This window comes from Pseudogymnoascus verrucosus (genome assembly GCF_001662655.1).
Source record: "Pseudogymnoascus verrucosus strain UAMH 10579 unplaced genomic scaffold scaffold_36, whole genome shotgun sequence".
Lineage (NCBI taxonomy): Eukaryota > Fungi > Ascomycota > Leotiomycetes > Thelebolales > Thelebolaceae > Pseudogymnoascus > Pseudogymnoascus verrucosus.
The window spans coordinates 62,650-86,172 of NW_017263687.1; the positions used below are offsets into that span (position 1 = coordinate 62,650).

Sequence of the window (23,523 nt, forward strand, 5' to 3'; positions counted from 1 at the left end):
TCCGCCATCGCCAAGCCTTTTCCCACGATCTCACAAACTGCCGATCTCTCCCCAACCCCTGCCCTAAGCCAGCCAGGGCCACGACGACTTTCCCCCTCGAGTTCCTTGGAAAGTAGGCAGCAAGCTCGTGAAAAGTCGATGGCTGTGTCTACGGGGCGGATGTTGTACTGTACTTCCCGTCCCACCTTCCCCCGCTCAGGTGCATAACTCCAGTAAAGATACTGCGTTGGGAGTACTTTCCAAGAAAGTATCAGCCGCCGTTGTTTCAACAGGTTTTCTAGAGGCGGGTCTCGCCCGGATATTCCCCTTTAGTCAGGAACGACTGATACGGGAAGGGCATGAGTTGAGAGCAACACTATCGATAGACCTAACTCGGATGAGGTGTGCAGAACACGTGTAACGGAAGGGATTCCACGGACATCACGTGCAGTTAAGCGTTTGTGGATGACCCCCAAGGTGTTGCCAACACTCACAGTAGAATAGGACACAGCACTGACTCATATCCAGCAGGCTTCAGTATCGGATAAACCAGTATTAGACATTAAACATAGTCCTCGCCATCACGGCCAGACCGTCCATAATCCCCCCATCTATAATAATGCATCTTCGTGTAGCCCGTACAGCCCCCTGTATATAAACCCCCATCCGTCTCCCGACAGAGCTCTTCATAATCTATACAATACACCCTCTCCGCACTGACCCTCACTTAAGCAGTAGGGGGTACGACGAGCTTACTGTTCGCCTTACGCGTCATCACCTTCGTGACCGCGTGCCGGATAACCACACCAGCCTTCTCGGTCTCCTTCTTCGTCAGGCCCGTCGTGACGCACACCTTCAGCGCGGGCTGTAGCTGCCATCCCTGCTCCTTGGCGGTGCTGGATGGGGCGACTGGCATAGCCTTGAGGCGGGTGATAAGTACTCCGTTTGCAAGACACTGTCCGGGTTAGCAATCATCCCCTTCCGAGGAAACAATACGAGAACACGAGGAATATGGAAAATGGAAAATAAGAGCTTACCTCGTCCACACACTCCTGCAGCACACGCTCCTGGTCATTCATGCTCAGCCGCCTCGTATTCACCACATCCGGCTTAAGCACACACAACACCATCGGGTTATCCACCGCGCTCGTAACCGTGATCCAATCACTCCTCGGATCAAGCTGTGCACGCATAGCCTTAATATTCTCACGACACCCCGCCAAGATCTCCGGCATAGTCTGCAGCATCGACAACGCCTCGCTCGCCGTCGTGGCCATCATGGCTGGGAGGGCGGCAGAGAAGGTGTAAGCAGCGGCACTGATACGTTGGTGCTCTACGATGTCGGTGGAGCCGGCGCAGAAACCACCACCTGCGCAGAGGGGACCGGAGAGGGAGCCGACGATCATGTCGACGGAGGAGGAATCGACGTTTTGGGCTTCCGTGACACCGCGGCCGGTGCGGCCGAGGACGCCGAAGGACCAGGTCTCGTCGAGGATGAGGCGGAATTTGTAGCGGAGGCGGAGTTCAACCTTGGGGCATTGTTAGCATGGAGCTCTGATAGTCAAAGGGGTAATATTGATAGACTTACAACTTTAGGCAGGTCAACGCAATCACCGACTGTCTCGAAGAGACCCTCAGTAACGATGAATCGCCTGGTAAGAGGCTTCCTCGCCTGCTCCTTCACAACCCTCTGTAGCACCCTCTCCAAATCCTCCATATCATTATGCTCATACCACCTGATCGTGCTACGGCAAATCTGCAGCCCCTTCCTGATCGCATAGTTGCACGCCTTATCAGCGACAATGATATCGCCTCTCTTGCTGAACGCAGGAATCACACTCGAGATCGTAGAGAACGACTGCGCATACACAATACACGCCTCCGTGCCTAGATGCGAGGCAACGTCCGCCTCAGTCTTCATGTGCACATCCTGAGTACCGTAGAATTGAGGGGGTCCGCAGGGTCCCACGCCGTAGGTGCGGAGCGTCTCAATCGCCTTCTCCTTGATATGTTCGTTGGCCACGAGGTTGTAGTAGTTGTATGACGCGAGGTTGGTGACGGTGCGGCCATTGGCAAGCTTCGATTTCGGTCCTGACATGCTAACACACAGTATTAGTCCCAGCTACCCAGCATGGCATCGTGGAGGGGTCACATACCCAACAATAACCGGCAGCTTCTCCTGCACACTCTCCTCAAACGCCGTCAACGGCGCCACCAGCGGCTCAGGGGTCCACTCATCCACCAAATCATCAATCTCCTATTCCCCCCGTCAGCACTCTTCCCCCTCCCAGAAACAGAGCAAGCACAACATACCTCTTCCGACAGCGTGACGAAATTCTGTCTATGCGTCGAGTAACTCGGCGCCAGCAGGTACCTCACAAAGAACACCACGAGAATAAGCTCGATGGCCGAGCGAACCGGATCATTCTGGTAACTGGACCGGACGTAGCGGATCAGCATCGCCGAGCCAGGCACCTTCTGGAACTGGTCCGCCGCCTCGTTCATGTAGCTGAGCACCAGCTTCTGCGCTTCCTGGAGCTCCATTGTCATGGTGGGTGTTCGTTGTTGGTTTGGCGTCTGGGCTGTTGGGCGGCAGTAAGTAGCTGTCTCCTGGGAAGATAAATGGGCTTCAGGGTCTCGTGCAAGATGCGCGGGAGGTCGGAACCTCGTTTACTGAAACGCCGACTTGCTACAACTTTATGTATGTGTCACGTGATGAGACGGGATTTGGAGGAGGCTATTGTGATAATAGCCTATCATAATGGTAACGTGGTTAGAATTAAATCTGCAGTGCTACGAGTGTTCCCCTCTTTTCAAATGCCTTTGAAATAGAAACTTCTCGAGAGTTATATTCGTCAATTGAAACAATATGCGTGCCTCACTTATCATCCTCGTGGCTAGCGCCATCACCACCTTGGCATCACCACTCACTGACCGTCAAGCCACCCAAGCCTGCTCAGCATGTCCTGGGGGACCATGTGACGCTATCGTCCATTGCCCGGTGGACAAATGCTGTGGTGTGAAGAAGGGGGATAATCCTTGTGTACGTCGCCATCCTACTCCTCTGGCAAACCCATATATATACAATTTATATAAAAAATGTCTATATAAAAAATATGAATACTTGAACTGATAATATAAATATTTTCTAGGTCGATTGTCCCAAACCCCTCACCTGCTCAGTATGCCCTGGCTCATACTGCCTTGCTCTGATCGAATGCCCCGTTGGTAGATGCTGTGGTATTAAAAGGGGGGATGCTCCTTGCGTATGTCATTCCCATTCCTAATCTCGATATATAGTTTATAGAGCACCATCCCTTTCTAACAACCACCAGATTGATTGCCCCCCCGCCACAGCCGCTTAATCAGAGTACCAACTCTTAAAAACTGCTCCCTTGGGGAATCGCGGATGACTTGAATGACTTATTTGCTGCGACGTTGAGAGAAATACCGCCGCCTACGATGCAAGAGGCAGCGCCATTTTCATTGGGATTCAAGAAAGGTCTGCCAATGTCCAGGTAGACATAGCCACATTCATTTGCAACATCACCAACCATATCACTCTCACAAGACCCAACCCTTGTCACACACCCGTGTTAAAAACTTGTATAGTTCCATGCTTTGTATATTCTCCTACTGTATGTATGCATGCTGCACTAGGCATCCCCACAGTCCTAATATCTATCTTGGACCACCCCCCTCAAAACCACGTCAAAAACACAATCAATGCGCGATCGATCATTTTACAAAAAAAAAGGCCAACTTGGTTGCTAGTAAAACGAAAACCTCTACAGGTACATCATCCCATCCCGAACCCCCCACCCCCACCTCCCAAAAAAAACTTCAAAATACATTCATGAACCGCGTAATAAAACAATCTCTCTCTCCTCCTCCTCCCCCCCTTCCTTCCCCAATTCGGCTCTTTCCAGAGAGATGAGCCCCCTGCTCCCCCACCATCCACCAAAAAACTTCTATTCACATATACACAGCCGTTCCCCCTCCCCGTAAATCTAAAGCAACTTAACACTCCTCCTGTTGTTGCTGCCTGTTGATTGGGCACCGTTAGAAGCAGACCTGGTGTCGCCGGCCAAGACCGAGGCCTCCGATGACAGGATCGCAGTGAGCGTGGGTCCTGTGTCGTTGTACCATGCAGACGTGCGGTTGTTGGGCTGGAACAGGAGACCGATCATGCTGTTCGCACCAACCGACTCCTTGATACTTGTTACGGCGCCCGCGACCTGACCACCACCAAGTACAGGGGCGATAGCCAATGCTAAGAAGACGACGAACAGAGTAAAGTACATGACAGCAAAGCGCCACACACGTCTCTTTCGTAGCTTGGACTGCTTCATGGTGTAGATCGGAGGGCGGATTTGACGACTAAGAACGTTAGCATGGTTCAGAACCACTTCACTTTGTGTACGTACCTAGGTCTGAGCCAGAAGAGCATAACGGAATGAACCATGTCGATTTTGGGGATGAGAATAAGCGGGAGCATGGCGAACAACAGCATGTGTCCCAGGATAAAGTCTCCAGCAAACATTCCCAACTCGGTAATCTTACATAGGAATTCTCTGGCTGGTTGCGACATCGAGTGCCATCCCATAGAATACCATTTACCAGTCCAAAAGGCGATGTTCGAAGTGTCGTTCTTGAATTCTCTTGTCAGGGCGAGCGAGATGATGAGCTTGTAAAGGAATCGCTGGATCGCGGCTGCGCAGATTACACCGATAAGTGCTCTTGCGAAGTTGAACCCCTCCAAAAGCATCATGACTTCGAAGAAGACAATGATCATGATGACAGCAATGGCGTGGGCAATCGCAGCTAGCACAGAACCGAATTTCTTGCAGCACATGCTCAGAACTGGGCCCATACAACAAGCCATGGCGAAGAACATTGCACAGACACCGGCGTTAATTCCAACAGGTGCTAATGCGACCAGAGCAACGCGAATTATCGAATGTGTTGCTTTTGCGTTTGGATCTATGACACCGGTTTGAGCGTTGATAAAAGTATATGGCAACAAGGTGATGCCGACAAGAATAAGAGGCCCGATAATCTCGCCATAGACAAGATTGGTGAATGATGCACGTGGAACATCGCCAGACATCTGAGCCGATGGTTCTCCAAGAGCCTTGCGCTTGTAACCTGTAATCCTAGTACGCGACAGGCGGCAGTAGGCAATCCAAGAAGACGAGTGAGATCTAGAATTGCCTCTGGACAGCCAACGAAGGAAGTCGCGGTAGTCGATGAAGAAGTCGCTCCACGAGAACTGATGAGGATTATAGAGGAAAGGTGAAATGCAGAGAGCCAATAGCGAAATCCAGAAGTAGACCAAGGCTGGTTGCCAGATGGTAATCGTCGCAAATAACAACATCATCAACAACCTAGATCCAAGATAAATGGAAGGTCCAGCAAAGCGAGAGAATAAGACCCCGAAAGGAATACGAGCAGTTGCAAAGCCACGACCGGTTCCAATATATCTGGCGCCACCAAAGGACAAATTCTGTGTAACAGAGTTTGCATAGATTTGGCAGACGAACACCTCGAAGAGTGGTGACAGGGAGCCCATCATCTTGGCAAAACGTGTGGCAGCGCGCCAGAAGCCACGTTCTGTCGCCTCTTGGACCATGAGCGGAATGAAAGAGATGAAGAGTACGATGAAAATCGAGATAACACAACGCCAAACCCAGTCCAAGATGGGCAGGATATCGTTGCAGCCTGTTGGGTTCTTTTCGTCGGTAATCGGCACATCCGGGTCGTAGACGCAAGCAATAACCTCGTATCTAAGGGCACCCAGGTTGATGAGGCACAACATGAACATCTGGACAGACAACATGATGAAGATATTGTTCAAATGGAATCCGGGATGGGCGTAGTAGAAAGAAAGGAAACGATCGAGAGGTAGTTGCGTGCCGAGATAGTAATATTCACGAGACAGCATCTGCTCTCCCATACCAGTTCCAATCTTAGTTGTGAAGTTCAGAATAGATCCAAATCCGAGATCACGACCCTTGCCGCATTGGTAGTACTCGCAGTGCTTGATGCGACCACCACGAAGGAGCGCGTTCATACCAGCGTAAATATCTTCGTTGAGATGCAGTCCCTTCTGGGCCTTGGAGACACCTCCACGCGTTGTCATGAAAATACCATTGAGGAAATCGGGATGACCGTAATGGAGCTTGCCACCGATTTGAGCCAGTGTACGAGCAAAGAGAGTACCGAACGTCTGTTCCTTTCCGGCAGCGACATCACCAAGGATACCAATGTTCTCAGAGAAAATGTACTCGCGAGCTCCTAGAATAGCCACGGGGTTGGTCTTTGTAGGCTTGGAGCCGGGCGCGTAAGGTGAAACGTTATCAGTGACCATTTCCTCAAACTCAGCAAGAACGCTGCGAATCTTAAGGCACTCCTCGAGATAGTTGTCCTGGTTGGCGTCGATAAGCTGGAGGTATTCTCCACGGTAGAAAATAATAGCGTGGTTTTGATTGTCGGATTTTCCGTCACCAAGGATAGGGTTACCAGAGAGCTGAATGCGGAATTTTGGTCTTCTCATGCCGTTCTCCATGATCTCAGAGTGGCCATCAATCAACGAAGAGTATAGGCGAGGCTCGTCGCCTTCGGTCAAAGGTGGCTCCTCGTCCAGGTAAGCGATTTGAAGATCCGGGTAGGCGCGAAGAAGGAATTCAGTGTTCTCCATCTCCTCTTTCTTGAACTTGGCATAACGTTGCATAGAGACGACAATCTTGAACTTTCGGCGAGCCATCCTCTCGAGCTCGCGCTCTAGCTTGTCGGAGTTACCGCCAAACATTTGAACAACCTCAGGGTTCTCGACACGGTAGAGCAGCTTGATGGCACGGCTGTAATTCATGAAACCAGAAATAGTGCGGTAGAGAGTTTGCGATCGAAGAGATGCCCAGATACGGGTACGGAGAGTGTATTCCGGCGCAGCAGATTTGAAACCAATGCAGTAAAAGGGTAGATCATCAATCTTGCTCTTCGATGCATCCTTGTCATTCTTCTCATCTCCATTGAACTGAGAAGTTTCATCAGCAAGAATCTTGGTATCCTTAACGAAGCAGTCCCATTCGTGTGGATGAAGTTGCTTGAGGTATTCCAGGAGAGTGACACGGGAGTACGGCTCATCCTCACGAATAATTTCGCGGAGAGTAAGGAGAATCTTTTCGCTGTAATGAGGAATCAGGACAGTGAACGTTGGCATGTTATCCACAGGTAGCGGCTCAGGAATAGGCGTCGACAGCGACTGCGCGAAGAAAGAAATTCTGCGCTCGGCCTCACTCTGGCTTGGGAAAAATTCCGTCTGGAACGAATGATCTTCCTGAGAGACGAAGAATGTTGGCGCACGAAGTGTTCTCTTGCCCTCCTGCTCAGAAGGAACTTGATGATAGAGAAGCTTTTGGACGTGGTCGATGGCGAGGAGATGCTCGCGGTACATGGAGATAACGATAGCGTTCCAGATTTGAGAGATCAACACCTTGGGCTTATATTTGATCTCCATATCCGTAGTCGCCAAGACCTTCGAGTAGATGCGCTTTGGGAGGCGAGAGAAAATATTTCTCCAGGGTGTCCAGATGGAAATACCAAGGTAGAAAGACCTGGCAACGGAGAACAGGGAGTTCATGATAATATACCACAGGAATGTGTCGAGGAAGAAGAGCAGAATATCGGTGAATACCATCAATCCCAGAAGGAATTTCGGTTGAATATGGCACAGAACTTTGGCAGCTTCTCCTTTCCCTAAAATAGCATCTCCCAAGCAGTTGCGAATCTTCATTGTCGACAAAATTCGGATGGGGTCACGAATAGAGAGTGTCAGGTACTGGTAAGAGGCCGCGAATTTGGGAACAAATACGCAGACCCATAATCCGTACGACATGTAAATGTCGTTGCCAGTAAGTCGGGGGTAACTTGCGGTAAATGTCTGACTGGCGACGTATTTCCTGGTGTTCTTTGTGAGGTAGCTTCCGAATAGACCACCAAGAGGCATGACCGCGAAGAAGAAAAACGTGATCAGTGCAATGATGAACTGGACAATTGCGAGAATTTTGCCAATGTACGTGTCTTGACCACCGAAACCGAACACGTAAACACTCGGCGCAAGGTTGAGGATGAAGACTGCGATCAGGAAGAAGAGACGCTTTGTGAGATGCTGTGCACCGGCCCATTTACGGGGAACATAGGCCCATTCAGAAACACTGGCGACAATCATAATAAGGGAGATGATGGCACCTCCGAGACCTACGGCAGACCATCTCGACGCAGTTGAAGGTTGATTGTTCAGTCGTTGCTGGTAGTTGGAGGTGTACAGAGTCGGAGAGTTGACGGCGGTGAAGAACCAGAAAGCACCAATGTGGATAACCCAGATGCGGTTGAAGTTGACAATAAGATGGAACCATGAGCGAGACTCCTTGTAGGTCTTGAAGAACACCTTGTTCCAGTTGACCTCCGTGAGCTTCAAGTAGCGCTCAGCAGGAGGAAAGTCAACCATTCGGCTCTTGTCTTCCATTATGATCCGCTCAATTCCCTCTGGGTACCAAAAGAGCTGGTTACAGTCATCATATCCGATGACCTGGGCATGGTCCCTTTCGCGGCGAATGTACTTTCCATCCACGATCTCGTATCCCTGGTCTCTGCAGTATTGGTACAGTGGGGTGATAACGTTGTTGAGGTACGTGAACTCATCCACCGGCTCAACAAGGTTCTGGCACGCAGGCGAGTTCAAGTAGTCGTCGGCGCACTTGAAGATGAAGCACAGGCACTCGGGCATGAAGCGGACTTGGTTTGCCTCACCCCAACAGAGGAGGTAGAGAGCCACTTGTCGCACACGATCATGCTGAGACATGCGGTTCATCCGCGTCTTCCAGCGGTACTCGGCAGCCTCGAGACTGTTGTCACCCTCCATTTCCTCCAAGGTCTGCGCCTCGTTTTCGGCTTCGGGGTTGGCATTCTTCTTCTTCGCAGCCTTGCGGGCCTTGCGTGTGCGCCTGTTCGCTTTTCCAAGCTTCATGTTTGCGAAGCCTACCGCATCATCCAGATCCAGGTGAGCAGCGAAATACCACTTCCTGTAGTTGGCATTTTCTCCTCCAATGTAATCGGCGTGAAGGGAGAGTAAGGCTTGGTTGGGAGTCATGCGGGAAGCGCGAGAGTCCAGAAGCGTCATGAAATGGTCGTACATGTTTCTCATGCTGTCACGCTGGAAACCAAACTTTGCCGTCAGGTCAAGGAAAATATCCTCGACCTCCTCCTTCGACAGAGGAATCTGCGCATCTGCAGTCCAGGCTGGGTATGGCTCGCGAGAGCGTTGCCCAGATGGCAGAACGTTGTTGTAGTCCATGCCATAGTTGGGGGTGGAGGCACCTGAAGATCGGTTTCCACCGTAAGAAATCTGCGAGGAAGGTGGGCGGTAGCCTTGGCCTCCCATCTGGCTTTCGTTGTAGCTGTTGTAGCGCTCATCACCACGGCCGTAGTAGTCCATGTCGGTGGCCCGAGCCATGTCAGATCTCATGGTGAAGTCACTGAATGTCTCGGAGTCCTCCTCGGAATCTCCACGCATCTTGCCCTTGGGGTAGTCGCCGCCTTGGCCTTGGGGGTGCTGGCCATTTTGATCGTAATACTGGTCATTGTAGTATCCATCGTTGTACTGGCCATTGTCATGGCCTCCCTCGTAGTACCCACCATCCTGATGGTGCGGGTTGTTGGTATCGGCATTGTAGTAGCCACTGCAGAATAGTTAGCAAAGTATCTGGCGAAAGATGTCGAGGTTTAACTTACGCTTCATCGTAATACCCGTCCTGTCCTTGTTGGTGACCTTGACCATGCTGGCCCTGGTGGCCTTGTTGGTCGTTGTAACCTTGATCGGCGTACCCTCCCGCTCGGTCATCATAGTAACCTTGGTTCTGGTGGTCGTCTTGGTAATAGGAATCAGTGTTTCCTTGGTGGTGAGGATCTTGATGGCCGTAGCCATCGTTATAATGATCCGTCGGATGACCCGACATTTTCGCGTTCAGTAGAGCAGGACAAAACTGTTGGGCGTTGTCAGTATAACAATCCGACGACTTCAGAGCGGCGGAGAGGGCAAGTCGTTCGAGGCGGGCCCGAGAAGGATGGGGATTGGAACGTACATCTTAGTTTGACATTGATAAAGATTCCAAGTTTCCGCTTCGTAATAAAAAGAGAGCAAGCTCGGACTCCCTCGAATAGATGATGTTTCGAAAAGGTTCGGTTGTCCGGAGATTGAGGAAAGAGCGATTGTAGACAGAACGACCAGTCGCGACCGTCAGATTATGGGCAAATATTAAGCGTCAAGGAGAGAAAGTTTGGGAGAACACGATTAGGTGATTCAGTGATTCAGTTTCCTGATGCTGGAAACCGTGATACGTGGGTTGCTCAACTGAAATGTGGTGTTCAGGTACAGGGCGGTCTGTATGGTGGTCGGGGATCGAGGGCGATTATTGGCGTGGAGAGATGAAAGGGAAATCAATCATCAACTTTGTAACGAGAGTGAAGTTGGCGCAGCAATAATCACAGAACGACGACGGTGCAATGGCGATGACGGCCGGAAATGCGACAAAAAAAGGACAACCAGACCACGACCTTTGGGAAGATGTCGAGAGTCTAAAGGTGTCGTGAGGAAAGAAAAGGGAGCAATGGGAGTTTGAGGTCGAAATGTCAGGAGTTTTGCAAGTACAGCGATGCACGGCTGGTTTGTTGGCCTATAGTGGTTTGTAGTGGGGACCAGGCATTCCAAGTTACGACCCCAGCGTAAAGTAGTATGGAAATATGGGAAAAGTACATACAGGACTAGATTAGGAGAGGACTAGGAGTGTGCATTAAGGGGATTATTACAGAGCATTCTACTAGTAAAATATGGTATATTTAAATTTAGAATGCAAGTGTGTGTACTCTATAATGAAGTACTACTGCAGGAAATGGTGTATTGTAATTGTTCCATCCAGGACAGAGGACTCCACTGTTCAACCATATCAGAGGGCTGGGGGGTTGGTGTACTGGGGCTGGGTAAAAAGAAAAGGAAAGGGCTGGGTCCTGGCTGTACACGGCGGTGTTGTACCTACAACAGAATTGTGGAGGAGCTGGAGGTGGAGAGGAGCAAGCATCCACACATCTGACGATACCAGCGATTGCCAGCGATTACCAGCCGTCCATACCAGCGATATCCATATGGTTGGCTTTTCATACAAGAAGAACAGAGATTCCGCCGTGTCGGTGGTGTCTTCATTCTTATAGAAATGCAACGGTATGCAGCTGAGTAGATATCTTCACTACGAATACTACTCTACACGCATCATGGGCATTTCTCCCCAAATAGCTCAGCTCAGCTCAGTTGTCACGGCCGAGCCGAGCCCAATCCCTCTCTAGAGTCTGGTTGCTGGTTGCTGGTTGTCCAGTAGGAGACTATTACCGGTCGCTGTTCCCGGTGTCAACAAAACGGAACCAGAAAACCAGACCGTCACTGCAAACACTACTCTACCCCTAAAAATACCTCGCACAGCAAACTGCATAAAATATCCTCACTACACAGCACACTAAGCATTTTCTTCCACGCTCTTCTCCAGCACTTCCCAATGGGAATCCACAGCGCCTGTGACAGTGACGTCGTGCCTCTTTTCCCACAGCGCGCACTCCGTAGTCGAATGCGGAAAACTTGGAAAAAATACATGCACATCTGGGTTTCTTATCGCCAGCCCCTGAGATCCGCATCGTTCCCCATTCCTATCGGGGTTTAGCGCGGGACACTTGGGACACCTCAAACAGCATCAGGTAAGCGTGAGGCAAGATTTCAGGCAAGTGACCGGCCCCTGTCGAGCGTTTCGCAGTGCTAAACACCCACCACCACACTCGACAACTCGACAGGCTCCTTGCGTTTCTGGTACTACGGCTCGCCCCACCAATAAATCGCCCACTGCGGGTTCCGGAGCTTCCGTGGTACAACTAAACTCGGGACTTTTGCTGTGCTCACTCTAACTCATCATAGCAACAAATCTTCGAAAATACCCTCGTCTACTGCTTTTACAGACTGCTCTACGATGGCCTCCTACCTCTCAACTCCGGTATTTTCCAGGCTTACACCAATGATCTATAATACTCTACTCTGGAAAGATCCAAAGGGTCGAAAATAGGAGTGACGGCATCGTAAAGCTGACCATACATGGTTTACGAGGTACATTCATCCCATGTACACCACACAGAACAGAACAGGTACCTGGATGCCACACACTCAACTTGTCCCGCCCCCCCCCTTCGACAATTTCATTGGCTAATTGACTGCCATAGCCCACTGTGTGCAGGCACAATAGAAGCACTCCGCTGAACCATGCGCAAGAGATGCTCCCGTACCGCTAGATCCAGGAATAATCACCGGAATGGGCCCATGTTTCGGATATTGTTGTTGTTATGTAAATTAGCATCCTGCAAGAGTCGCCACAGTGGTTGGGGGTTTGTTGCCACATGATAGTTAGGGGGAGAAAGGGCCAAAGGGCCTTTCAAGTGGCTGAGGTCTTGGTGCTTGTGTTCAGGGTGAGTGTACATGGTTGGTTTCTGTGTGTTCCCGATGATAGACGTCGGTTGGTGGCTACAAACCAGTCGTGGTCGGACACCAGTGGTTGGTTTCTTCGTCAGAACCTGATAACTGAGGAACCTGAGAATCCTGCTTGGTCGGGCACTGGAACAAATCTGTGAAAGATGGCGGTGTACCGTACAGTTACAGTGCTGCACATACCCCATTGGTCAGCGATGGGCGATGGGCATCTCGAAACAGTGCAATCAACAGCAGTAAGATTACTGTGAGTCCATGGGGCTATGTCCGTGTTGGAGAGCAGTATCACAGTTTGCCCCTGAGCAGCACTCGCTTCACCAATCACGTGCCCAGTCCTGGCCGTTGCCCGTGGGCGATGGGCACAGAACAGAACAGAGACTATCGACACGGTAGAGTGCGGTATGGTGCGGTATAGTGCTCGTACCAATCTTGTTCCTGGGCGTGTTCCAGTAGGGGAGGAGGGGACTTCGTACAGACTCCTTACACCCAATATTGGCTCGTAGCTGATTTATATCAGGATACGAAGCAGGACCCCGAGGCACCCGGCTTTACATATATACTGTCTGGTAAACTCAGCCGCCCACAACCCGCACAACCCGCACCCTGATGATGCCGCATTTCTTGCCTCATACTGTGCATTTCTCCGCAAAGATTCTCAGAATGAAAGCCCGTAAAGACATTTCGACGCGCGTATTGCATGTGCCCAGCGTGTGCCCAGCGTGTGCCCAGCGCAAATGGGAGACATCACAATGCAAACTTTCTCCGCAATCTCGTACTATAGTACCAGCACAGTGACTCTAGTTCATCTTGGATTTGCACAGCCCACCTGCTCCGAGGGACCGCTGCCGTTGCCGTTCAAGCCCTAAAGTGTGCTCGTCACTGCTTTTTACTACTTTCGTCCTCGGCGTTAATCCGCTTGTACCCAAAACTTCGATTAACCCCTTGAACCACCCTGCTCCAGTCACCCACAGCCAATCCCTTCTCACTACCAAGGCCCATCCAAGGCCCCTCCAAGTCCCCTCTCCCCCAATCCCCCAAGGCTCCTAAGAGACCCTAAGGTCCATCTGAGGTAGTACCGCCAATGCCCCCTGACGCCCCAAGATTGATTGATCTGGGTAGAGATATGAAGCATCGTCGGACCGCCTTTGTTTGATCTTGCTCGTATTTCCCTCCTCTTGTCTCTGTATTCATCTTCCTGCCGTTCGCACCTTCCTTTCTGTGCGAATTGCTGCGTCTTTTTTCTCTCAGTCGCGCCTTCTCGACACTCTTTTAACAACTATTAAACTACTTACCTTTGGGTTTCTTTCGTTAACTTAACAATTGATCGTCCAATTGACTAAACGGCTCCAACTATCTTTCCAAGTATCGCAATCATCATCAACAGACCCAGTTCTTACGATTCCGATCTTCAGAGAGAGTTTACAAGATCATCATGAAGTCCTACAGTCTTGCGTCTGCTGCGGCTACAGCATTCGCTGGAGCTGCCCTGCTTGTCTCATCTGTCAAGGCGGATGTGGACCCCATCGTGATCAAGGTTTGTTAATGTCTACCCCAACCTCGCATTGAGCTTCCCCTCACATATCCCAGGGCTCCCACTTCTTCTACAAGACGAACGGCACCGAATTCTTCATTAAGGGTATCGCATACCAGCAAGAGGCAGCCGCCAACGGCACCGCGTCCACCTCGATCGATTTCACCGACCCTCTGGCTGATGAGGCCAGCTGCGCTCGCGATGTGCCATTGTTGGCTGAGCTCGGCACCAACGTTGTCCGCGTCTACGCGATTGACCCCACTAAGGACCACAAGAAGTGCATGACTCTCCTCGAGGAGGCCGGCATCTACGTTATCCAGGATCTTTCCAACCCCCAGAACTCCATCATTCGCGACCAGCCGGAATGGACCACCTCCATCTTCGCGGGCTATGCCGCTGTCATCGACGAGATGGCCCAATTCACCAACACCCTAGGCTTCTTTGCTGGTAACGAAGTCTCCAACCAGGCTAACAACACCGACGCCAGTGCTTTCGTCAAGGCCTCCGTTCGTGATTCCAAGGCTTACATCAAGGCCAAGGGTTACAGAGCTATCGGTGTCGGTTACGCTACCAACGATGATGCTGAGATCCGTGACGATCTTGCTGATTACTTCAACTGCGGAAAGGCCGAGGAGTCCATCGACTTCTGGGGTTACAACATCTACTCTTGGTGCGGAAAGTCTACCTTCCAGAAGTCCGGATATGATGTCAGGACCAAGGAGTTCGAGACCTACAACGTTCCCGCTTTCTTCGCTGAGTACGGTTGCAACGAGCCATCTCCCCGTGTCTTCACTGAGGTTGAGGCTATCTACGGTCCCCAGATGACTGGTGTCTGGTCCGGTGGTATCGTCTACATGTACTTCCAGGAGGCCAACAACTACGGTAAGTCCCTCGCCGAGCTATATTATCTCAGAATATCGTCTAACAGCGCACAGGTCTCGTCCAGGTCAAGGACAACGCCGTCTCCAAGCTCGCTGATTTCAAGGTCCTCGCCAGCCAGGTTGCCAAGGTCTCTCCCAGCGGCGTCTCCATGGCTTCCTACACCCCCACCAACACTGCTGCCCGCACCTGCCCATCTGTCAACGCCGGCTGGGCCGCCAGCAGCACCCTCCCCCCGGCAGCCAACTCCCAGGTCTGCGACTGCATGGTCAAGTCCCTCAGCTGCAAGGCCAAGTCCGGCATGAAGGGCAAGGACATCGCCACTCAATTCGACTACGTCTGCGGTAACGACGCTGCCGCCTGCGCCGGCATCAACGCCAACGCCACCACCGGCAAGTACGGCGCCTACTCCATGTGCACGTCCGAGCAGAAGCTCTCCTTCGCCTTCGACCAGTACTACCAGTCCCAAGGCAGCAAGGCCACCGCCTGCGACTTCAGCGGCACCGCCGAGATCCAGGCTGGCTCCACCGCCAGTGAGTGCACCACGCTCCTCGCGGCTGCTGGCAAGGATGGCTCCGGAACCGTCGGCTCTGTCGGCACTAGCACTGGCGGCAGCGCCTCGGAGACCTCTACGAACGCTGCTGCTGGCTCCATGGTCCCGCGCTTCGAGATGGGTGCTCTGTCCATGGGCTCGTACGTCTTCGCTACCGTGCTTGCGGGTATGGGTATGATTCTTCTGTAAACCAAAAATCAAGAAACCAAGAAACGCAATAATCCAAATTCAAAGTTTTGGGGGGCGCTTATTATCCATAGTCGTGGTGTGTGTGTTTTTTTTTATGTTTATACCTGAGTAGTTGTAGTGAGGGAGGGAGGGGACCATGTTTTTATTTTTATGATTCTTTTGGAGCATTCATTGCTGGTGGATGATGGGGTGCGAGTTTCAATCAAAGATATCTTTTGAGTTTGGCTTGGCATGAGGTTGGATAGTGGTGGATAGAGGGGGGTGTGTGTAGTAGTGTATTGGGAAGTAATTCGTGCTTAATTAGATGGTTTGTGCACGTATTTTTTGACTTGGCTATGCTGTGTGTGATTGTGCTGTCTGTATATGTATTAAGTTATGTGGTTTATTCCTCTGTTCCCCTAAAGCACTGGTCTTGTAGCTGGCTTATCGGTTTTGGATAGCTTCGGATAGCTTATCACCACTCGTTGCCCCACCAACATACGTACCCGTAAACACTAATCGATCGACGACGACGACGACGACGACGAAGGTCTCGAGAAATTCAATCAGCGACCCTTATACGACACCGACAATCTGTATTTCTAGGCAGCAGGGCAGAGCAGAACAGCACGCGGACTGCTGCGAGGCAATTAATACACCCGACTGGAACTGGCGAATAGGAACAACATGGCGCGCCGCGCGATAGTGATCGAAGACAGCGAGGACGAACTACCTGAGCTGGGGACGATTTTTAAGGCTAAGGAGCTTAAGACTATAGGAGATGGGGCGAAAAAAACAGAGTCGAAGAAGGGGACGATGAGGAGGAGGGTGTTGAATGGGGTGTCTGATAATCCGCTTTTGAGACCGCTGGGGAAAGAGTTGGGAAGGGAGAAAGATGGGAGGGTGAGAGGGAAGGGGAGGGCGGCTTCATCGGCGCTGGTATCTGCTTCCGCTTCTGGGGGCGTGGGCGTGAGTGTTGTGGAACCCGCGAAGGAGGAGGCGACACAGAGGAGGGCGAGGAAGATGGGGAGGACCGCGGTGGGGGACCAGAAGAAGGCGGAGATACTGGAATGCTTGGAGAGCTTAAGTGATAGCTTTGATAAAGGGGTGAATGGAATTGGGAAGGGCATGGATATGATTGAGGGAATCAATGAGGAGATTAAGATGCCTCGTGGGACGGGGAAAGCCGCAGTTGAGCAGGCACTGGACGATGATGTGGAAGTAGGCAAGGTGGCGGAGGATTTGGAAGGGCTGCAACTGGAGGAGGAAGAAGATGTTGCGAAGCCGAAACCGCGCAGAGGGAGGGTGGTGAAACCTGTTGCTGCTATACAGGCCGAGACGGAAGAAGAGGAAGACGATTCGCCAGTTCTTGATATGAGGTCGAGGAGGGTGAGGACGGGCAAGCCTGCTGCTATCGTACGGGCTAAGACCCCGGAGGAGGAAGATGATTCGCTTGTTGAGGATGAGGAGGACGACATGTCTGATTTTATCGTGAGCGATGATTCTTCGATAGAGGAGCTTGAGGAGGAGGAAGATGATCTCAGTCCGGTGCCAGCACCAAAGTCTGTGAGAAAATTGGTGCGAGGAAGGCGACCAGATACATCGTCGCAACCGGAGGCGCCAAAAGTAAAGGAAACCCAAGCTTTACATCTCGATTGGAGCGATGACGATACTAAGGAGGAGAGTGTGGTGCCACGTCCAGTCACAAGACGTCTATTCCCCACACAGAAAGACCAAGACACGACTGGAAACTCCGAGGAAGAATGTCCCATCCTCACCTACGACCCACCAACCAGCAAAGCAAGCCGCAAACCCGCAAAGAAAACAATCTTCACAACCCCCCCACCAAGCCCAAAAAAGACCCTCGTCTCGCCCAAAAAGGCTCCCAGAATCCCCACCGCCACACACAGCCCCAGCACAGACGACTTCTGGAAAGCCGACGTAGTCAACGACTGGAACGACGAGTTCTCCCCCCAGAAACCCCTTCGGTCCCTCAATCTCGTCCCAACCCCCGAAGACCTCACCGGGTCCCCCCGAAAAGCTCCCGCCGCGAAGAAAGACAAAGCGCTCATAGAACGAAAGAAGTTGTTCAACGAGAACAAACACGCCATCGCGCTCTCCTTCCTCCGCGAACTCGACTCGGAAATCACAGACGGCAAAGTCTCCGCCCTCGCCGCCAGCACGGGCGGAATATCCATCATCTGGTCCAAGAAACTCAACACCACCGCCGGGCGCGCAAACTGGAAGCGCGAAGCCATCCGCTCTCGTCCCCTCTCCCCCAACCTCCCCCCCACCACCACCTACCGTCACCACGCCTCCATCGAGCTCGCCGAAAAAGTAATCGACGACGAAGACCGCCTCCTCAACGTCGTAGCGCACGAGTTCTGCCACCTCGCGAACTTCATGGTCAGCGGCGTGACGAATAACCCGCACGGGAAGGAGTTTAAGGCGTGGGCTTCACGGTGTTCGGCCAGGTTTGGGGGGAGGGGGATTGAGGTTACCACGAAGCATAGTTATGAGATTGCGTTTAAGTATGTGTGGCGGTGCTGCGAGGTGGGGTGTGGGTTGGAGTTTAAGAGGCATAGTAAGAGTATTGACCCGAAACGGCATAGTTGTGGGCTTTGTAAGGGGAGGTTGGTGCAGACAAGGCCGGTGCCGAGGGCGGGCGCGGGGGAGGGGGTGGAGAAGGTGATGGGGGAGTATCAGGCGTATGTTAAGGAGAATATTGGGAGGGTTAGAAGGGAGAATTTGGGGAGCCCGCAGAAGGATATTATGGCGCTTGTGGGGAGGGGGTATAGGGAGTTGAAGGCGGAGAGGTTGAAGGGGTTGGGGCAGAGTGGGTTGTCGGTTGAGAGTGTGGTGGAGGACGATTCGGTGGATTTGATTGTGAAGAAGATTGACTTTCTGGATCTCACGACCCCGTAGGAGGGTAGCTTGGGTGCGGCGGAGGTCTCGCTTTAAGCGTGGTTATATATCTATCTACCTAATTGAAAGCCGTAGAGCTTGTCATAATTGTTCATGAAGTTAACTCGGGGGATATTCATCTTCAAAGTCATGTACCTTCTCATCCCACCCTTTCCCAATCCTTCTGCCACTTCCACAACCTTCCGTCAAGCATACTTGCTTATATCATTCAAAACCACAACCTCGCCACCCCCCGCATCCCTCCCCCCCCTTCCTATCCTTCTGCCATTTCCATAGCCTTCCCTCAAGCATACTTGCTTATATCATTCAAATCTCCAATCTCCCGCCCTCCTCCTCGCATCCTCTCCCTACCTCCCAACCACCACACACCTAAGCCTCATCAAAAAGCCCCCAATCCCTAATCTTTAAGCTCTCCCAAATCACCGACGCATACTCAACTGCATTACTAATCAGCTTCCCCTGCCTCCCCAACTCCAGATCCACATCCTCCTCCGAATACTCCCCCTTGATATGCGGCACATTAATCGTAATCAGCACATCCGTCTTCTCCCTCTCCAGACGGATCAGATTCAGCACAATGGCTGTGAAATCCGGCGCCGGGTTGCGCGCTTCTGGGTCTGGCCGCGGGGTTTGCGTCGCGATCAGGGTGTAGGCTGGGGTGTCGGGTCTGTTCATCTCAGTTAGTTAATCAGTCTGTCTGTTGGTCTCTGGGCACGTGATTGCGGGGTAGTTAGACGCAGAGAGAGGCCTATGGTGGGGGAAGTAAGGCAGGGCGCAAGAGACATACGGTAGGTTGGAGAACTGCGTATCAGTCGTGCTCCAGACTTTGAGCAGATCAGAGTCGGAATCGACAATGTCCTCGAGGTGGATGGTCAGCGCAGCGCCATCGGTGGCGTCAGTGCTGCCAGCGGGGCCGACGCGCTCGGTGATGTCGAAGATGATGCTTGTGAATCCCTCTTTGTCCAGGTAGACTTCTTGGTTATCGGGGACTTGACGGATCGTGCTAGGGGAGTTAGATGGGGTGCGATAGAGTCGGGAGGAGAGGGGGGAGGGTGAAGCACCTGACGTCTGCGAAGGTGGTGGGGAGCTCTGCTGTGAGTGCCCCGCCAAAGAGAGGTGTTTTTCGGTATGAGGGCATGATGGAGAGTTTGTGCGCTGTGGGAGAGGCTTGGGTTGTAGTTCGTCGGTTTATGTGTCTGTGGTATGAGGTTTTGATGTTTATGTTGCTGCTTAAGGTTGATAGGCCTTGGTAGATGATATGCTGGCTGATGTGCTGGTGTTTCAATTTATTGGCTGCCTACTATAATTGCCTCGCTTCAAGCTGAATGATTGGCGGATGGCATGATCGTCATGGTGGAGGGGCGAATTCAAGATTCTGGAAAACTGGTGATACATGCTTTAAATAAGTACGATATTCATATATTTATTATTTACTACTGTGAATATATTATTTCTTGAATCAAGACGAGCTGGTGAGCAACCTCCAGGCCACACAAAACACTGTAGTATCTACGCTTTACTCCCCTTCGGGTGGTTTTAACCCTGGCTTGTAGGAGGTGGATCCATAAACCATAGTGGATAAACACTATTTCTCTACCTGGAAAGGAAACTACGACTCTGGTGCCTTATCAATTCTTATCGCCGTCGTGGCCAAGGTCGATGAATATCAACATGAAAACCACCCATACCTAAGGGTCCATTGTGCCAAAAATACAAACTCGAACCCACCATCTCCATAGGCGAGAAATCCAGCAAAAAAATCATTTTTTTGAGCTATTCAGACCATTCTTGACCCATGAGGTATGTAAAATGAAGCTTAAAACGGCAAAAAAGTATTTGATCTGAACGTATCAGAAGTTTGATTCCAAAGATTTGATGAATGGAGTATTATGGACATGAGCCACGGTCATCTCTGGTAAAAGGCTGTAGGGATAATTAGTATGGGTTGCGCGGAGTCACGTGATATTTAAATCAGGAGCGCTTACCAAGAAATGAATGCACTAGCTTGTTCCACTCCATAACTTACGCGGAGCTATTGGGGTATATGAGGGTAGATGGGTAAAGACAGAAATTAAATATTTATATTTCCTACTTTCTCACAACAACCAGGGGAATTCAACTATACTAAAGGCCTTACACAGTGACAAGTATCAACACTTTCAAATTTGAGTTAAAACGTACTATAGGATCTTTTTTTACATAATTTCCAGAGCAGCGGGTTACAATAGTGATAACTCAGCGAAAGAATTGGTCAATTCATGGCCTTCAGGTTATTACTTTAGCATAGTCACGATGGGAACTCAGCAAAAGAGTGGCACGCTTCTTGAGCTTCAGATAATTATAGACTCAGTAGACTCATTAAATTACATCGCTCAGTAGCTAATCCGCTCAGTAGCTAATCGTATAACAACACAAACCGCTAATCAAACATATATGCAAGCATATGCAACCACCAAGCCCGACAATGATATGTAACGCCACCCAACCAGACCCCCTCCTATCTCGGCGAAGATTTGCTGTACAGTATATACTGTCAAATGTCCTATCATACCCATCATATCCATTATATACCATCGGCTCGTCAATCTTACACCATCGTTCCTCTATCGATCAATCGATCTCCCAGCTGTCGCCAAACCCACCTGGCGGGCCCCTAACAGCCCTATGCCTCACCATCTGACTGCTCACCGGCGTCTTCGTCCCATAATCATCCACATCCGCATCATCCCACTGATCACACATGAAATCGCCATCCCCATAATCCCACTGTCCAACAACCTCCTCCCCTCCCTCATCAACCCCGAAGACAGCACCGCGCCACTGCCCGGCTTTGATCTTCGCCGCAATCTCAACCATTATCTGTATAAGATGGCTTGGTGGACTCAGGAGGATCTCCCATGTCTTCTGGATGATGGCGGTGGGGAGATGCCGTGCGGTTCTCAGGTGCCGGGCTCGCGACAGAGATGGGGAGAAGAGATTTGCTGGAGACGGGAGGGGCGAGAGTGCTCGTCTGCGGGATGAGCGCTCGCTGACTGACCTATGTTTGCGTGTATCTGCGACTACCACTTCCGCTGATGGTGAAGCGTCCTCGTAGACCTCCTCCTCATCGTCGTCCTCCTGAATCTTACGGGCCGGAGTCGGTGTTGTTGGTGACGGTGGCGACGACTGTAGTAGAGAGCCACTCAATTTGGTTTCTGGGGTATCAACCATTGTCCAGACGCCCGGGGTAGTAGGGGTTTCTGAGCTGGGGCTAATTGCTAATTCTGAGACATTTTGCGGCTCGAGGGTTCGCTTCGGAAGCTTTATATTATCGTGTGGGTAAGGAAACGTAGTTGGTGTAGAGGGTCTCGAGTCGGACGAATCTGGAAACATTGGTGTAATGGGGCTGTGCCATGACTGCACCGTGTGGAAAGAGTCCTGGCTCGAGGAGAAGTTGGATAACGTTGAGTCCTCGGACTTTCTACCAACTGGCGAGCCAAGAGATAGACCCTTTGTGTTTTTGGAAGGGGGGGAAGTCATCAGCGTCAGTTGTGGAGGTGCTGTCACTGACCGTCCAGTGTCTAGGACTTCTGGCCGGGTCAAGAGTTCCTGTTTAAATATATGTGGAATAGGGGCCCGAGGAAAGTAATTCCGAGGCGTGATGTTTGTATCATCAGTTGCATCGCTGTCGCTGTCCATCTCAGGAACTGCAGGGTGGTCATCTGAGGAAGCAGCGGCATAGTAATCCTCAGTTTTCCTAGATTTCGGAGATACGTCCACAGGCGTCTCGGTGTTGACAGATTTGGTGTCTACATTGGCGGAGCTCGGTCGCTCCACAGGTTTCCACGGCTTCTTCTTGACAGGTGTTTGGGGCGGTTCAGGAAGCTCAATGTGAAAGCTCCTGCTAAATGGGCAGGGCGTCTTCTCAAATAACAAGATTTGGCTCAACACATCCTTGAGCTCTTGTGATTTCGCCTTGTGATTCGGGTCATCCAGTGGGACCTCAATGCGCCAGAATTGAGGCCGCCTGATCTGCAGGATAAATTTGGTTGCATCGTCGTCCACACACCAGCACCTGGATTTCGGTAGCACTGGTTGTATAACACTGCTGCAGTTTATGAATGCAACTGAGCCGGGGGCTCTGTAGATGCGGAGAGGGCCTGCATATACCAATCGTTAGAAAACAATAAAAAACGCAGACGTTTGTTGTTTTATGACTTGTCACTTACCAACTGCAATGGTTCTCTCGAAGGTAGAAGACCATGGTAAAGTCCCAACCTCTTCCTCAACGTCGGCTAGGTTCGGAGTGTTTAGACTTGATCGTCTCTGGAAGGCAGAGGAGGAGCCGAAGGATTCGAAAGACACAATCCGCACCGACGGGTGTATATACAGACTTTCGATAGATTCCGAAGACGCTGGCTTCTCGCGTGGTGTCCAGCTACTCGAAGTGGAGGGTCGTAGAGGCAGCGTAACTGCGCGCTTCATCATCGACTGCGTCGGAAGCGACGACGGGAGTTCTTGCGCCATATTGATATGTGAGAAGCCTGTATTACCTACAGGCTTTCATCCCATCTCATGCGGCGAGGCTACTCGTGTATAAAGTTCGTATGGCGGCGCATCGGATTCGCGGAGGAAGTCGAGTTGTTTTGTTCGACCTGGGAGATTGTTGCATATATTGGGTAGATCCCTAGTGGAGACTCGGTGACACTCCTCTTTCTGGGGGAGGTCATTAATGAGAAGCTATCACAAAAAAATGTGTCGCAGAGTCACTGTCTCACAACATACTGGTACTGGTAACTGTGAAGATAGGGCGCGGCTGGGGATCTCTAGCGTCCCGGCCCCTTGACGGCGATGACGATCCGGTGCCGCAAGCTCCACAACTAGCGAGGCTGGGAAACAGGGCCATATCTACCCCACGTAATATCTTATAGTCGC

At 51.3% G+C, this 23,523-nt stretch overlaps 6 protein-coding genes across 6 annotated transcripts; 2 read left to right on the plus strand and 4 right to left on the minus strand.

The window, feature by feature from the left end:
* Positions 1-20: 20 nt before the first annotated feature.
* On the minus strand, positions 21-2,612 carry LCB1 (serine palmitoyltransferase component). The gene is made up of 5 exons (XM_018275627.2): positions 2,293-2,612; positions 2,136-2,236; positions 1,568-2,078; positions 1,017-1,508; positions 21-934 (listed from the first exon to the last, which is right to left on the minus strand). The coding sequence occupies exons 1-5, from the start codon at positions 2,527-2,529 to the stop codon at positions 707-709; spliced, it is 1,569 nt and encodes a 522-aa protein (XP_018128398.1). The 5' UTR covers positions 2,530-2,612; the 3' UTR covers positions 21-706.
* Positions 2,613-3,590: 978 nt separating this feature from the next.
* Positions 3,591-10,817, minus strand: FKS1 (1,3-beta-D-glucan synthase). The gene is made up of 4 exons (XM_018275628.2): positions 10,122-10,817; positions 9,772-10,022; positions 4,407-9,719; positions 3,591-4,359 (listed from the first exon to the last, which is right to left on the minus strand). Exons 2-4 carry the CDS (start codon positions 9,993-9,995, stop codon positions 3,990-3,992), a joined length of 5,907 nt encoding a protein of 1,968 aa, XP_018128397.1. The 5' UTR covers positions 9,996-10,022; positions 10,122-10,817; the 3' UTR covers positions 3,591-3,989.
* Positions 10,818-13,295: 2,478 nt separating this feature from the next.
* GAS1_2 (1,3-beta-glucanosyltransferase gas1) lies at positions 13,296-16,012 on the plus strand. Its single transcript, XM_018275629.2, has 3 exons — positions 13,296-14,087; positions 14,141-14,966; positions 15,020-16,012. The coding sequence occupies exons 1-3, from the start codon at positions 13,986-13,988 to the stop codon at positions 15,703-15,705; spliced, it is 1,614 nt and encodes a 537-aa protein (XP_018128396.1). The 5' UTR covers positions 13,296-13,985; the 3' UTR covers positions 15,706-16,012.
* Positions 16,013-16,171: 159 nt separating this feature from the next.
* On the plus strand, positions 16,172-18,719 carry VE01_06177 (uncharacterized protein). Its single transcript, XM_018275630.2, has one exon. It carries the CDS (start codon positions 16,372-16,374, stop codon positions 18,607-18,609), a length of 2,238 nt encoding a protein of 745 aa, XP_018128395.1. The 5' UTR covers positions 16,172-16,371; the 3' UTR covers positions 18,610-18,719.
* Positions 18,720-18,751: 32 nt separating this feature from the next.
* VE01_06178 (uncharacterized protein) lies at positions 18,752-19,871 on the minus strand. The gene is made up of 3 exons (XM_018275631.2): positions 19,671-19,871; positions 19,397-19,612; positions 18,752-19,276 (listed from the first exon to the last, which is right to left on the minus strand). The coding sequence occupies exons 1-3, from the start codon at positions 19,745-19,747 to the stop codon at positions 18,979-18,981; spliced, it is 591 nt and encodes a 196-aa protein (XP_018128394.1). The 5' UTR covers positions 19,748-19,871; the 3' UTR covers positions 18,752-18,978.
* A 1,083-nt stretch (positions 19,872-20,954) lies between these two features.
* On the minus strand, positions 20,955-23,398 carry VE01_06179 (uncharacterized protein). The gene is made up of 2 exons (XM_018275632.2): positions 22,818-23,398; positions 20,955-22,748 (listed from the first exon to the last, which is right to left on the minus strand). The coding sequence occupies exons 1-2, from the start codon at positions 23,113-23,115 to the stop codon at positions 21,220-21,222; spliced, it is 1,827 nt and encodes a 608-aa protein (XP_018128393.1). The 5' UTR covers positions 23,116-23,398; the 3' UTR covers positions 20,955-21,219.
* Between the last annotated feature and the right edge of the window lie 125 nt (positions 23,399-23,523).